The sequence below is a fragment of the Rattus rattus genome, chromosome 1, assembly GCF_011064425.1.
Source record: "Rattus rattus isolate New Zealand chromosome 1, Rrattus_CSIRO_v1, whole genome shotgun sequence".
Classification (NCBI taxonomy): Eukaryota; Metazoa; Chordata; class Mammalia; order Rodentia; family Muridae; genus Rattus; species Rattus rattus.
The window spans coordinates 54,049,439-54,061,679 of record NC_046154.1 but is presented as its reverse complement, the minus strand read 5'-3'; the positions used below and the strand labels follow the sequence as shown (position 1 = coordinate 54,061,679).

The 12,241-nt window shown below is 42.1% G+C and overlaps 1 protein-coding gene across 1 annotated transcript in view; it reads left to right on the top strand.

Annotated features, from left to right (window-relative positions):
- The window catches only part of Ube2u (ubiquitin conjugating enzyme E2 U), a 67,267-nt gene that overhangs the window by 30,370 nt on the left and 24,656 nt on the right, over positions 1-12,241 (top strand). The window contains exons 6-7 of the mRNA XM_032889278.1: positions 1,013-1,061; positions 11,097-11,185. Coding sequence (XP_032745169.1) covers positions 1,013-1,061; positions 11,097-11,185 — 138 coding nt within the window. The remainder of the gene's footprint in view (positions 1-1,012; positions 1,062-11,096; positions 11,186-12,241) is intronic.

The window sequence follows — 12,241 nt, the reverse complement described above, 5'->3', positions numbered from 1 at the left end:
TCCTGGCAACAAAGATTGAAATCAAGCAAAAACAAACAAACAATTTCTAAACAAGTCTACATTCCCTATTGTTCTATTAACATTTCCTTTTCACTACCTCTGGTGGTTGGTGGACTAGAAGGAAGGTGTTAAAAACCCTTATTAAAGTAGGCTTTGAAAAATCTAAGCCTACAAGTCCTACTGTTTAATCTTCTGATTTAAAATAGATTTTTCTCTATTAATCATGGTTTATTGGTGTAATAATGATTGCATATTCTGAGAGGCTTCTTAGGAAAAATGTATTCATGTTTTTCTTATTACTTATTTGTTTACATTGTTAGTTTCTCTGAGATCAAATGTTGGTGGTCTTTAATTGTTTGTTCATGTGATGGAAATACAATGACCAATCTTATTAAAAAGGAGTGGATGTTCTGCATCAAGCTGAACCTCGTTGATGGCTTTGCTGTAGTGAGAACCTTCCTGGCCATGAGAAATAATAGCCTAGGGTTATAGCCCAGGAGATGGATTCTGGGATCCAGACAAGGGGAGGTCAGGAGTCTTACTATTTGAGGTGACTTTTTACTTATTTCCTGATTTTCAGTCCTCCACACTCCTGTACTCTTCAGCCCCGAGTGTCCCTGACTCAGGCATCCTCCCTCCTCTCTGGGTGAGGATGGTTAAGTGCAGGCCCATTCTCTGCCTCTGGTCCCTCCTCTGAGAGTTACCTGACACCCATGGTTTCTGAGTTTCTTCCCAAGTTCTGGAGTACAGCCCTACTTACTATCTATTGACCTTTCCTCTCTCTGCATTTAGGTTTCAGACTTCCAGGACCTACCAGGAGAGTTGCCCTTTGACCTCTGCTTTCCATCTTGATTTTTTTGGGGGGAGGGCGGGCACTTTTCTTTTATTTCCTCGATAGTTTGCACTATAACTTTATCCCTTTGCTGGAATTTATTGAGGTTCTGGAAGAATGCATAGAGTAACCCCTATTCAGACTGCAAGTCATCAGTTCTTTTCTCTTTTCTCCTTGCAGAATCAGAGGGCAGCCTGGTGTTGGCTGAAAAGCCACAGGAACACATCAGGTATGGTTTTCTTGATAGATACCTCTGTCAGTTTTCAACCCAAACCAATACTAAATGATACTGCTCTTATGGTTTATAATGAAAACTTTCTAAAAGATTTATGTTTATCTTATTTATGTGTATGTGGGTGTCTGTAGAGGACAAAAGAGAACACCAGATCCTCTGAGTCTGTGGTTTCAGGGGATTGAGTCAACTAATGTGGCTTCTGGGAAGTGAATTCTTAGTCTTTGCCAGACCAGCAAGTGCTCGTAACTGCTGAGCCTTCTCCCCAGCCCCACAGGTTACATCTTTTAATTTAGAAAGGGAATTATTTGTTTCTCTTATAATAAATGTTTTTAGGAAGAATGTGGTAAATTGTTGAGCTCTTTCTATTAAATCTAACTTCAATGTATCTGTAATGAACTGGTCTATTTTTATTTGTATTTTTTAATGGAAATGTGCTGTTGATAAAATAAGCATAAACCATTATAGATCACAAAAACCAAGTGTTTTAGGAGAACATAAAGTTAACTGTATTTAAGAAAACTAAATCAAGACCAGAGCCACTGTACCTTGTCTGTCTGTCATCTGTCTGTCTGCCATTCTTTTTATAAGTTTTACATTTTGATTCTTAATCCTGTGTACATGGGAGATGAGGAACATATGAACACAGTGCCCAGAGAGACCAGAGAGGGTGTCAGATCCCTGTCCTCACTGGGGAACTGTAAGAGATTATGAGCTTTGCAGTGGTTTCTTGTTGGAAACCAACGCTGGTCCTCTGGAACAGCAGCAAGCCCTCTTGAGTTCTGAGACATTTCTCCAGCCCCCAGAGTACCTCTTAAGGGATAGTCTGGTGTTAGGTTGGCTTTGAGGGTCTCCTAAAGTGTACATACTTGGTAAAAAAAAATGTTCCAGCCCTTACTTTCTTGAACACTAAACTTAAAGCCAATTAGCTAGTGTAGAAGTTGTCGAGCTTGATGTAGCCCAGGTTTCCTTGACTGGCAATTGTAGAAAAGGTAAGCAAACTTGAGCCACTTAAGAAGTTTCTGTTTATGACACTGTCCTGAAAACATGCAGAAAGATGGTGTACAGTCTAGAGAGTGGTCTGCTTGGCTGGGGCTCTGTGAAGGTGTTACTGTCTACTCAGCATGTCCTGAGCCTAGAGCCCCTTCCTCATCCTGCGGTTCGAGTATTTGCAGTATCCATCACAGAGTGCCAGCATTGACCAGCAAGTCCGGAGGACCTGGTCAGAAGGTTGGTTCTGATTTGGTTTCAGCAGTTCCTCTGAACCTAGGCAAGGATAAATGACCCAGAATCAGGTCTGGTTTACCAAGCTTGCTTTGTGCAACCCTGAATTCTCTAGAGAAGCCTTCAGATAGGACGCCCCTGGGATTTGAGAGTCAGAACTTCAGCAATAGTTCATGTTTATGGTATATATCAAAATTAGATTGGTTGTGTGAGTTCCAGTGTTTGTTCCTGATATGCTGAGTTCAATTGTCTCTTCTCTCTTTGGGTCACTAATTCTTTACTGGTGTTTGTCTGTTCAGATGATGATGATGATGGTAGTGGTAGTGGTGGTGGTGGTGGTAGTGGTGGTGGTGGTAGTGGTGGTGATGGTGATGATGATGGAGAGAGAGAGAGAGAGAGAGAGAGAGAGAGAGGCATGCCATTCATTTGGAGTTAAGAAGGCAACTTTTGGAAGTCACTTCTCTCCTACCTTGATGAGACAGGGTTTAGGATCTCTTGTTTCTGCTGCTGAATGGTGTACTCAGGAAAGCTGACACACAACCTTCAGGGAAATTCTTCTGTCTGCTTCTCATTTGTCTTTAAGAGGGCCAGGGTCACAGATGCATATTACCCCCCTTCTCCCAGGATCCCCAGGGGTTAATCTCAGGTCCACTGAGCCACTATGCTGTGCCTACTTTTTAGTCTGAAATAAGGCATCACAGTGAGGTCTTGAAGAGGTTATTCAAAGAGATACACTGCTCTTAGCATTACACCATCCAATCCACTGGCTTGGAGATTTCCATTAACTTCATGAGCAGGAAGAAAAGTGTATGCATAGAAATGTATTCCTGAGGTTAAGCCTCTGATTATGAAAGGCAAGAGAAAACTCAAGCAGAGTAGAATCAACTGCGTGCAATGTGGCACTGGTGGGGGGGTCTGTCGATGTTGAACTAGGAAGTGTAAGGGCAGAGTTTACCTGTGAGCCCCTTGCCCAAAGGAGATACTTCCTGAAGTGCAGGAGACTGTTGTGTATGGAAGATAGCAAGCCACGTGTTACAAGCCCCTAAACAAGTTTGTTTGACCCACAGCATGGGATATGATTGATCACATATGAGCAAGGAGGAAAGACTGTGGCCTTAGGATTTTGCCTTTTTAAGCCTCTGCAGGCTATGACTCACCACTAGTTTCTGGAACCTCAGAATGAACCCAACCAGAGTCCATCATCCTGGCCAGTATTTAATTAAAGTTTGTTTCAAATTTAGCTCAAAAACTGTGGGATTGGGCCTTCTCTCAAGAATCTCAGGTTTAACAAGGTTTCTGTTGCGTTGAACTTGCACAGTCAGCGGGAGTTTTCCCATATTGTCTAGAACACCACTGACCAGTTGCTTGGCAGGCTTTTCCACCCACGGAAGGACAGGTACTTTATCTGTATCTTTAAAACTCATTCTCTGAACATACCATCCTATAGCAGGCACTGTACCCCAATGTTAGGGACACACCCTTCCAATACGTGATCCCTAAACTCATGAGCCTTGTATTCTAGAATGCAGAGCTCTTTTGCAAGAGAGACACCAGGGACAAGGACAGTGAAGAAACATCTTCCACCAGGCCACAGGGCAAATACTAGTAGTGCAGCTAAGAAGGAATTTGAAGAATGCTAAGGTCAGAGCGAGTTCTACTTAAATGTTTCACTTTGAGCAGAGGCTTCTTCCCCCACAACCTTTTCTTTTCTTTACTTTTCTTTTCTTTTCTTTTCTTTCCTTTTCTTTCCTTTTCTTTCCTTTCTAGCTTCCTTTAGAATTCTGGATTTGTTTTGTTTTGTTTTTTGTTTTTTGTCTTTTTGAACCAAGTCCCTATACCCACATTGTGTACACGCAGTTTGGTGTCTTGTTGAGTTGTGACTATTTATTGTTGAGTTGCATTGATACAATACAATAAGCACAATGGCAGATTTTAGTCCAAGGCAATTTTGAGGAGAAATACCTTCCTTGACAGGACATAGAAAAGAACATATAGAATCCAGACTCAAGGTCTCTTTGGTTTGCTTGCTTGTTTGTTTGTTTCTTTTTGTTTTTGTTTTTTGAGGCAGGATTTTTCTATATAGCCCTGGCTATCCTGGAACTCACTTTGTAGACCAGGCTAGCTTCAAACTCACAGAGATCCACCTGCCTCTGCCTCCCATCAAAGCAGAACAGGAACTTCCCTATGGACTGGGGGACAGGGCTTTCTTTACAGAGAGTGATGCAAAATAACCTATGTCCCACCAACCGTTAACCACAGTAGTCCCTGCTCATCCACAGGCAGAGTGAATTCCTATATATACATATACATATACATATACATATACATATACATATACATATACATATACATATACATATACACATACACATACATATACATATACATATAATATACACATACACATACACATAACATACACACACATATGTTGTTGTAAAATATAAAAAATAAAAAAAGTTGGGAGACACCACAGTGGCCTAGTGTCTCCTGCCACCGCACACTTTCCTACACTCAGAGCGTCACATAAAAGAACAAACACAATAATCTTTGACTCAATTGGTAAGATATAATTGCCCACCTAAACATACAAAGCCCGGTACCATCCATCCTTTAAGAACATTAATAACAACTTTTAAATACCCAGAGTAGAATCTGCATTCGTGCACTACATCACCTGCCATGGCTTCTCCCCCTCTCTCTCCTGTCTCTTCTCCTCTCCATTCCAGTCTCCTCCTCTTCCTTCAAACTTCTCTCCCACCCATCCTTCCTTCTCCTCCAATGACAGGCCTCCTTCTATCCTGTACTTGGCCCTCACCTGTACTTTACAAATTCAATGGGGAGAAGGTTCTGGTGACACTGATTCCTGAGTATGTGACTAGGCAGCTGTACTTAGGACAGTGGAATTAGCATCAAAATACAGATAACTCCAGGGCAAACCACAACACATACACATACACATACACATACACATACACATACACATACACATACACATACACATACAAATATACAATTTCTCTATACACCTGTTTTAGTCACTTGTCTTGTTGCTGTAACAATACACCTCACAAGAACAACTTAAGGAAGAAAGGGTTTATTTACGCTCACAGTCTGAAAGTAGAGACGTAATGGTCATGGTGGCTGCTGGTAACATTGCAGACAGGAAGAGAGCGCAATGTGTTGCTGCCTGGTTCTCTTTTTCCTTTTAAAAGATGTTTTTGGACACAGGACTAGGGAGATGATGGCTCAGCAGTTTAGAGTACGTGTTGCTCTTGCCAGAGGACCTGGTACCATTTCAAGCACCTACATGGTAGCCCTCAGCCATCTCTAACTCCAGTTCCAGGGGATACAATGCCTTCTTCTGACTTCTGGAGACATAAAGCACACACATGGTATACAGTACACGAATGCAGGCAAAACCCTCATATTTGTAAAGTTAAATAAATAAACCTAAAAAATAAGTAATCTGAAACATAACAATTCTGACAACATACTGTAATAAACTACTGTGAATGTAGTATCTGTGTCTTGAACTATTTTATTGACATTTCCAATAAAACATAGATTAACTCTCACTCTCCCTGTCATGATGGGAGCTGACAGATGTCTAAGAGAAAAGATGAAATGAGGTGAGTTTTACAAGCGTCATGACATAGATTAACACTACAGCAGTCTGTCCGATGGTCTAAATGGCTATTGGGTAATAGATGGGCAGGAAGCGCATAGAGAGTGGATACACTGGATGAAAAGCTAAGTCTCCTTCCAGCTGATAGAGTAAAACAGCACAAGATTCATCCTGATGCTTAAACTGTGAGCAATTTAAAACTTAGGGAATGTTTTTGTTTTCCTGGAATTTTCCATTTAACATGTTTGTGCCATAGATAACTGCAGGTGACTAAAGTACAGAGAGCAAAACTGTGGCTAAGGAGGGAGGGGACTACACAGTATTTTCTCACCGACAGCCTGAGTATGTCCATGGTTAAACCCAAGTAAGTACAGAGAGAACTTGAGGACTGAAAGTGAATACAGATAGCAAAGACTCTGGGGACAGAAGGAATATCTTAAGATAAACTACATTTCTATATACTTACAACTAACTGAATAGAAAAAAAGTCGTCGAGACAACTCGCCATCCGCTTGTCTTAATGTCCCCAGTGCTGAGTTTATAGGGATGTGCCACCAGCAAGAGAAAAAGAGTATCCCAATGTAACAAAAGATATGATGCCTATACCGAGATCTTCAAAATATTTCTGAGATAAAACTTGGAAGACACAAGGAGGAGAAACAGCCAGTACTTGTTGCTTGAAAGACTCCATATTATATATGACAGGTGGTTTTACCCCCAGAGCCTTACAAGCTACTTCTAACACTTTCCTAGGAGTGTTGAAGGGCGAGAATAGCAAGACAGGCAAGAAAACAAACTTGGCTGACCTGATTGTATGCAAATGCATGCATGCTCATGTTGATATGCATGTGTGTATGCATGTGCATGTACACGTGTGTGTGTGTGTGTGTGTGTGTGTGTGTGTGTGTGTGTGTGTGTGTGTGTGTGTGTGTGTGTGTGTGTGTGTATTGCTCTATCACTCTCTGTCTTATCACCTGGAGCCAAGGTCTCTTACTCAACCTGGGGCTTGCCACTTTTTAACTAGGCTGGCTAGCATGGAAGCCCTTGCCAGTATACTATCTTAGACCCAAAACCATGTTGGGACTACAGTGCAAACAGCCATGCCAAGTTTTTACATCGATGTTAGGAACCGAACTCCGTCCGGTCCCTGCATTTGTGTGGCTAATGTCCTTACATGCAGAGCCATCACTCCAGTCCTGGTTCAATCTTTGTGGTTCCTGTTCCTATTCCTGAAATAAATGCCCTGGTCAGACAATCTGAGCTCTCAACACTGCTCTCATTGAGAGCTGGGTCTCCACATGTCGGGAAGGCCATGAGAGGAGCTGAGGAGGCCAACCCCTGGGCATCCCCCTGGCAGCCATTATTTACAATTGTTTGATTTGACCCAGACTCTGATGAGTAAGAATATGGAATGAAGGAAAAGGACAGTGATCTCTAACTAGAAAAATTTCCAAGGAAACAGAAGTGCAATGATATAGGATATTCAAGGTTTACAGGGACTCCCACAAGATGGGAGCTCTAAGAGAGCAACTGAGACAGTGAGAAGGAAGAACTGGGCGTGGCCAGCTGATGAAGACCTTAGTTTTGTTTGACAGTGTTGAGACTTCATCCTCTAGAACTATCAAATGTCACTTCGCAACAGAGGCACCACCCTTCCTGGCCTTAAGAGTAGAAGGCAGGAAAACAGTCTGCAGCCTGTGAGAAGCCGTGAGACACACACTGTGGGAAGTCAACTGAGAAGACCAGGGATTCTGCAGGATAACGATGTGCTAAACTTGGCTGTTTTCAAGTGTGATCTCACTGAATACCTATGACAACCTCTTGAGAAAAGCCCCCTCTCTTTTAGGGACAAGTATGAGAAGGTGACATAACTCACCCCATCCCACAGCCAATAACTAACTGTGCCAGAGAGTTCACTCCAGTAATCCCAGACCCTGCAGTCTTAACCATGATGCTAAGAACCAGTTGGTGATACAGGGGAAGTTTTCAACCGAAGTCCGAGATGGGCATTACTTTCACAAAAGAGCATCACTCTTAATTTCTTCTGGCAGGCAGTGAGCCCACCTTTTCCCATCACTGGCTCCCTTTAAGCTGCTGTCCGCTCTTCCTTTTCTAAACATTGTTTTGAAGATTGGTTTCCTTAATGGCTTCATTTGTCAATCTCTCTTTTTCCATTCCGAATTTTACCGTCAGATCCTCAAAAGTCATTTTGGCTTTTCTGTCATAGTGTCACCTAAAGCCATATCTAAAATTACTTTCATATTTTACTTTGGTCCCACACAATGTTTTCTATTAATAGAAAACTAGAAACAGGGGTGTGGGTGAGGGGGGGCACAAAAACAAAGAAAAGAACAGAAAAGAAAAGAGAAAAGAAGAAAAGAAAAGAAAAGGAAACAAAACAAAACAAAACTAGTCTTCTGGGTTCGGGAAAGTATTTGACCACAACATTTCTTCAGGGCTCCCCGTCAGGTAACCAATCAGCTCTTTCTTCAGTGTTATCTTGCTTTTATCTCCACCTGCTCCTAACCCCAGCCCTGAATATGGCTGAGGCTTTTTCTGAGCCTAGGATGCCTCTCTCCTTTCTGCAGATATCACCCCAAATTTCTCCCTGATGACTTTCAAACAAACGTTTTATTACCTTCCTCCAAACAATGCAAGTGCTCCACCCCTGTTAACTCTAAGGTAGCCCACACCCCATTACTACTTCTTAACTGAGCCTGCATTTAGTCTTATAGAACCCCCTCCACGAGTGAGACCCCTGGGGAAACCCCTGCTCAAGCCCCAGCCGCTTCTTCACTTTCCGAGTTGGAAACCACTGACAGCTCTTCATTCTGATAAACCGATATTGTCAGCCAGTTTCAACTACTCTCCACCTACATGCAAAGAGCCTGCACCACCACGATTCAGCTCTTTGAACAGCCTCCAGCTGCTCGAATCAGAACTCTCCACTGAACTCAGCTTGCCCATCCCTATCTCCCCTTCCTCCAAGATCCTCTGTGTGCACGTGAACACGCACGATACCCCACCCCCCAGCCCTGAATGTGACTGAGGCTATTCCTGAGCCTGGGATGTCCCCTCCTTTCTGCAGACACTGCACCCCAAATGACTCCCTGATGACTTTCAAACAAAAGTTTTATTACCCTCCTCCAAATTCTTTTGTTTATTGCCACTTCTAAAGAAGTATGCTCAACGTATCAAATTATCCGAACGTTGAGCCGTGTAGCACCTTATTATGGGAGTAGAGAAAGCTGTTCTCTTCCCTTGCCCAGGGATATGTCTTATTTCAACAGAAAAATCAGCTCCAGTGTCCGGTTTAAACTTACAGATTTATATTTCCTCCATTTTTCAGTCGGAGGCAGTATTCGGTATGCTCTTAGTATTGGTGGGAACTGCAAGCACTTTTATGCCATTCATCTGCTCATTAGCTTCATGGGCTATTGAATGATAGCGAACACAGTTACTGCCCTTTTATTTTAAAGGACTGTTTGCTTTATAGAATTGGAAATGCAAAGATTTAAGATATTCTCCTCTGTGTAGTCAAGCTAACCATAGTTACACCTTTTAGGGTAATATTTTTAATTATTCTTGGAGAAAGAAAAGAAATCCCCAGAGGGCTAACAGTTTGAAACTTAACAGGACACCCCTGGGAAGGGAGAGGGTCATGGGTCATCCGCAAACAGACAAAAGACAATGGAGACCATTGTGCCTTAGGATGGTATATTTTTTTTTCGTGAGACGGTGTGTTGACAGTTTCCTTCCTTTTGGGTCATTGTTGTCTGCTAAGTGAACTGTGATTGCAAATTGATCTCAAGATTTTCATGCAGCAGATATAGGGTAGCCTTTCATTTCTTTACCCCCACCACCCCCACCCCACCCCCACCCCCACCCCGCTGAGAATTGCTGAAACATTTCAGGGTCAAATTCATGCAAATTTACATTACCTTAGCATTTCCTTTGGTAGTGTGAGGCTTGGCTAGAAGCAGTAACAGTGACAGTTAATTGATTTTCACCGAGTTTCAGAATTCTAGTTATGAGTGATTGGAAAAGTAATAACACACTTGAAAACTGTTTGTCTTAAAATTGGGTGTCACAAACGGCAGCAGGCGAAGGCACTGGTTCATTTGAAGATTGCCCCGTTAATTTCAGAATTGAGTCAAATATTTACCTTAAGGAACTTAAAGCTGACCCATAGCAAAAAAAAATAGTACCAATATATTTGTTTTAACTGAAAATGTGTTTCTTTGTCCAAAGAACGGAGAAGTTAAATCGGAAAACAGACATATAAGGGCTATTACACCTGCCCCTTAAGCATCTGCCCGCACCAGTTAGCTGGTGATTCCACACGGCTGAACACTATCTCTGAGTAATATTTTATTTACGGAGCTGTAATTTTCTGTACTCAACAAGTTCATAGTAAAAATATGTAAAGATGCAGTTATCTAGAGTGTTTCACGGTTGCCATTGACTGCTTTAAGTACACAACCCTCACTCCCCTGTTAGGGCCCTAATGACACTAACAGAGAGAAGTGTGGAGGGGGATAAGAAGGAGAATCTCTCCATGTCAACAGTGGCTAGACGCTGTGTAAAACGAATCCGCAGTCTGATGCTTTTACTCTCCCTACATAGAGGAAATAAAAACAATCATAATACATCTGACATGACACTTAAGAAAACTTTATTATAGAATAAAAATACAAATATAATGCTTCCCTTAAAGCTCCTTTTATATATCGGCATGAAAGGCAGATGTCTTAAAGCTATCGTTTCTTTTTACAGTATAGATAAATGCATACATAGGTAAACATCTACTTTCATTATACCTACCTGTCAGTGGTGAAATCAATGTGTTTGATTCATTTATTAAGTGTAGGAGTCTTAGAGATGTGTGTCTAAAGCCCGGCACTGTGTCATGTGCCTGTAATCCCAGCACACAAGAGGCTGAAAAGCAGGAGAATTGTGAGTCTCAGGCCAGTCTGGGATACACAGAGATCAAAGACCTGCCAGGGACACAAATTTCTGGTCTCAAAAAGATTGAAAAGAAATTAAAAAAAAAAAAGAAGAGAAGAAAGTGTCCTAAGTTTTGTATCAGTCTAATTTGATATCGTTGAATTGTGTGCTCTGATCAATCATTTTAAGGACAAATTTACAAATTAAATAAGGTCTCTTGTTTATATTTTCAGAATAATTAAAACCATCTCATTTAATGATTACTACAAGACATGGTCCCAGATAGCCACGACAAAAGTCGCAGAACACTCCAAAAACCAATGTGAGTTGATGCTGCCTTTTTTATTGTGTCCTTCTAATCTTTTAATCTGTTGATTTTTTCCCAGTTTGTCTTGCTCTCATCTCAAGACTAATTGACACATATCTGCTCTGCGAGAGAGTAAACTGTCCTATTGGCTGTCTGTATCATACCCCTCACTCAACAACTAGTAATTTAGTTCTTCTTTTGTGCAGAGCCCTGACCTGAAGTGTGTTTAAAAGCCAGGAGGAAGGGTAGGCAATTGACCGAGTTCTTAATCTGATGAGGTTTACTTTAGGCCTTTACCCCAGAAAGAAGAGTTCGCAGCAGGGTGGACCTTTCCATTTCAAACACAGTTATCCTCTAAGCCAGAGCTAGCGCACAACAGCCAGAAAACGCGAGAGCTGAGGGTTTTTTCAGTTACATCGATGTAAGAAAATATTTTCTGGGGACCACAAAGACAGACTCTGAGAGATAGACAACCGGTTCCTTTTAACTGGACGTTTAGAGTATGTGTCATTGTTTGTCTCAAAGGAGGCTATCCAGTTTCCACACACGAGAGAGAATGTGGCTTTGCCCCAGCCCTCCTGCCAAAGCGGCAGTGGACATTGTGAGATTAGAAGGGGCTGTAGCTCCCAGAGTCTGCGCTGACTTGTTATAGCCCTTTTCTTTCTTAGCTGTTACTGCCTATGTTCTCCTTGATGGGTACCATACCCCAAACCCGTGATGTTTCTTCTTTCTTCCTAAGTATTCTTCTGCCTCTTTCTTCAGTGATGACATTTTTTTCTATCCTCCTCCCACTCTCTGAGAGGCCCTACCACGTTCTTCCTTAGCCACTGCCAAAACCACATCTCTAGGCAAAGCCTCTTCAGCAGCCGCGCGCACATGCGCAGCCATGAGACTCACCTGTGTATCGCACGGGTTTGCCATTTAAGATATCCTGAACCCAGGTCACACTCCCATGCCCAAACCTGTCCCTCCTTCCTTTTCTGACTTGGGTACTGGCAGCTCACTATTTTTGCATTTTCTTCAACCTAAGAATTCTTAAAACTATGCTGCTCTCTCAATCTTTCTGGTTTG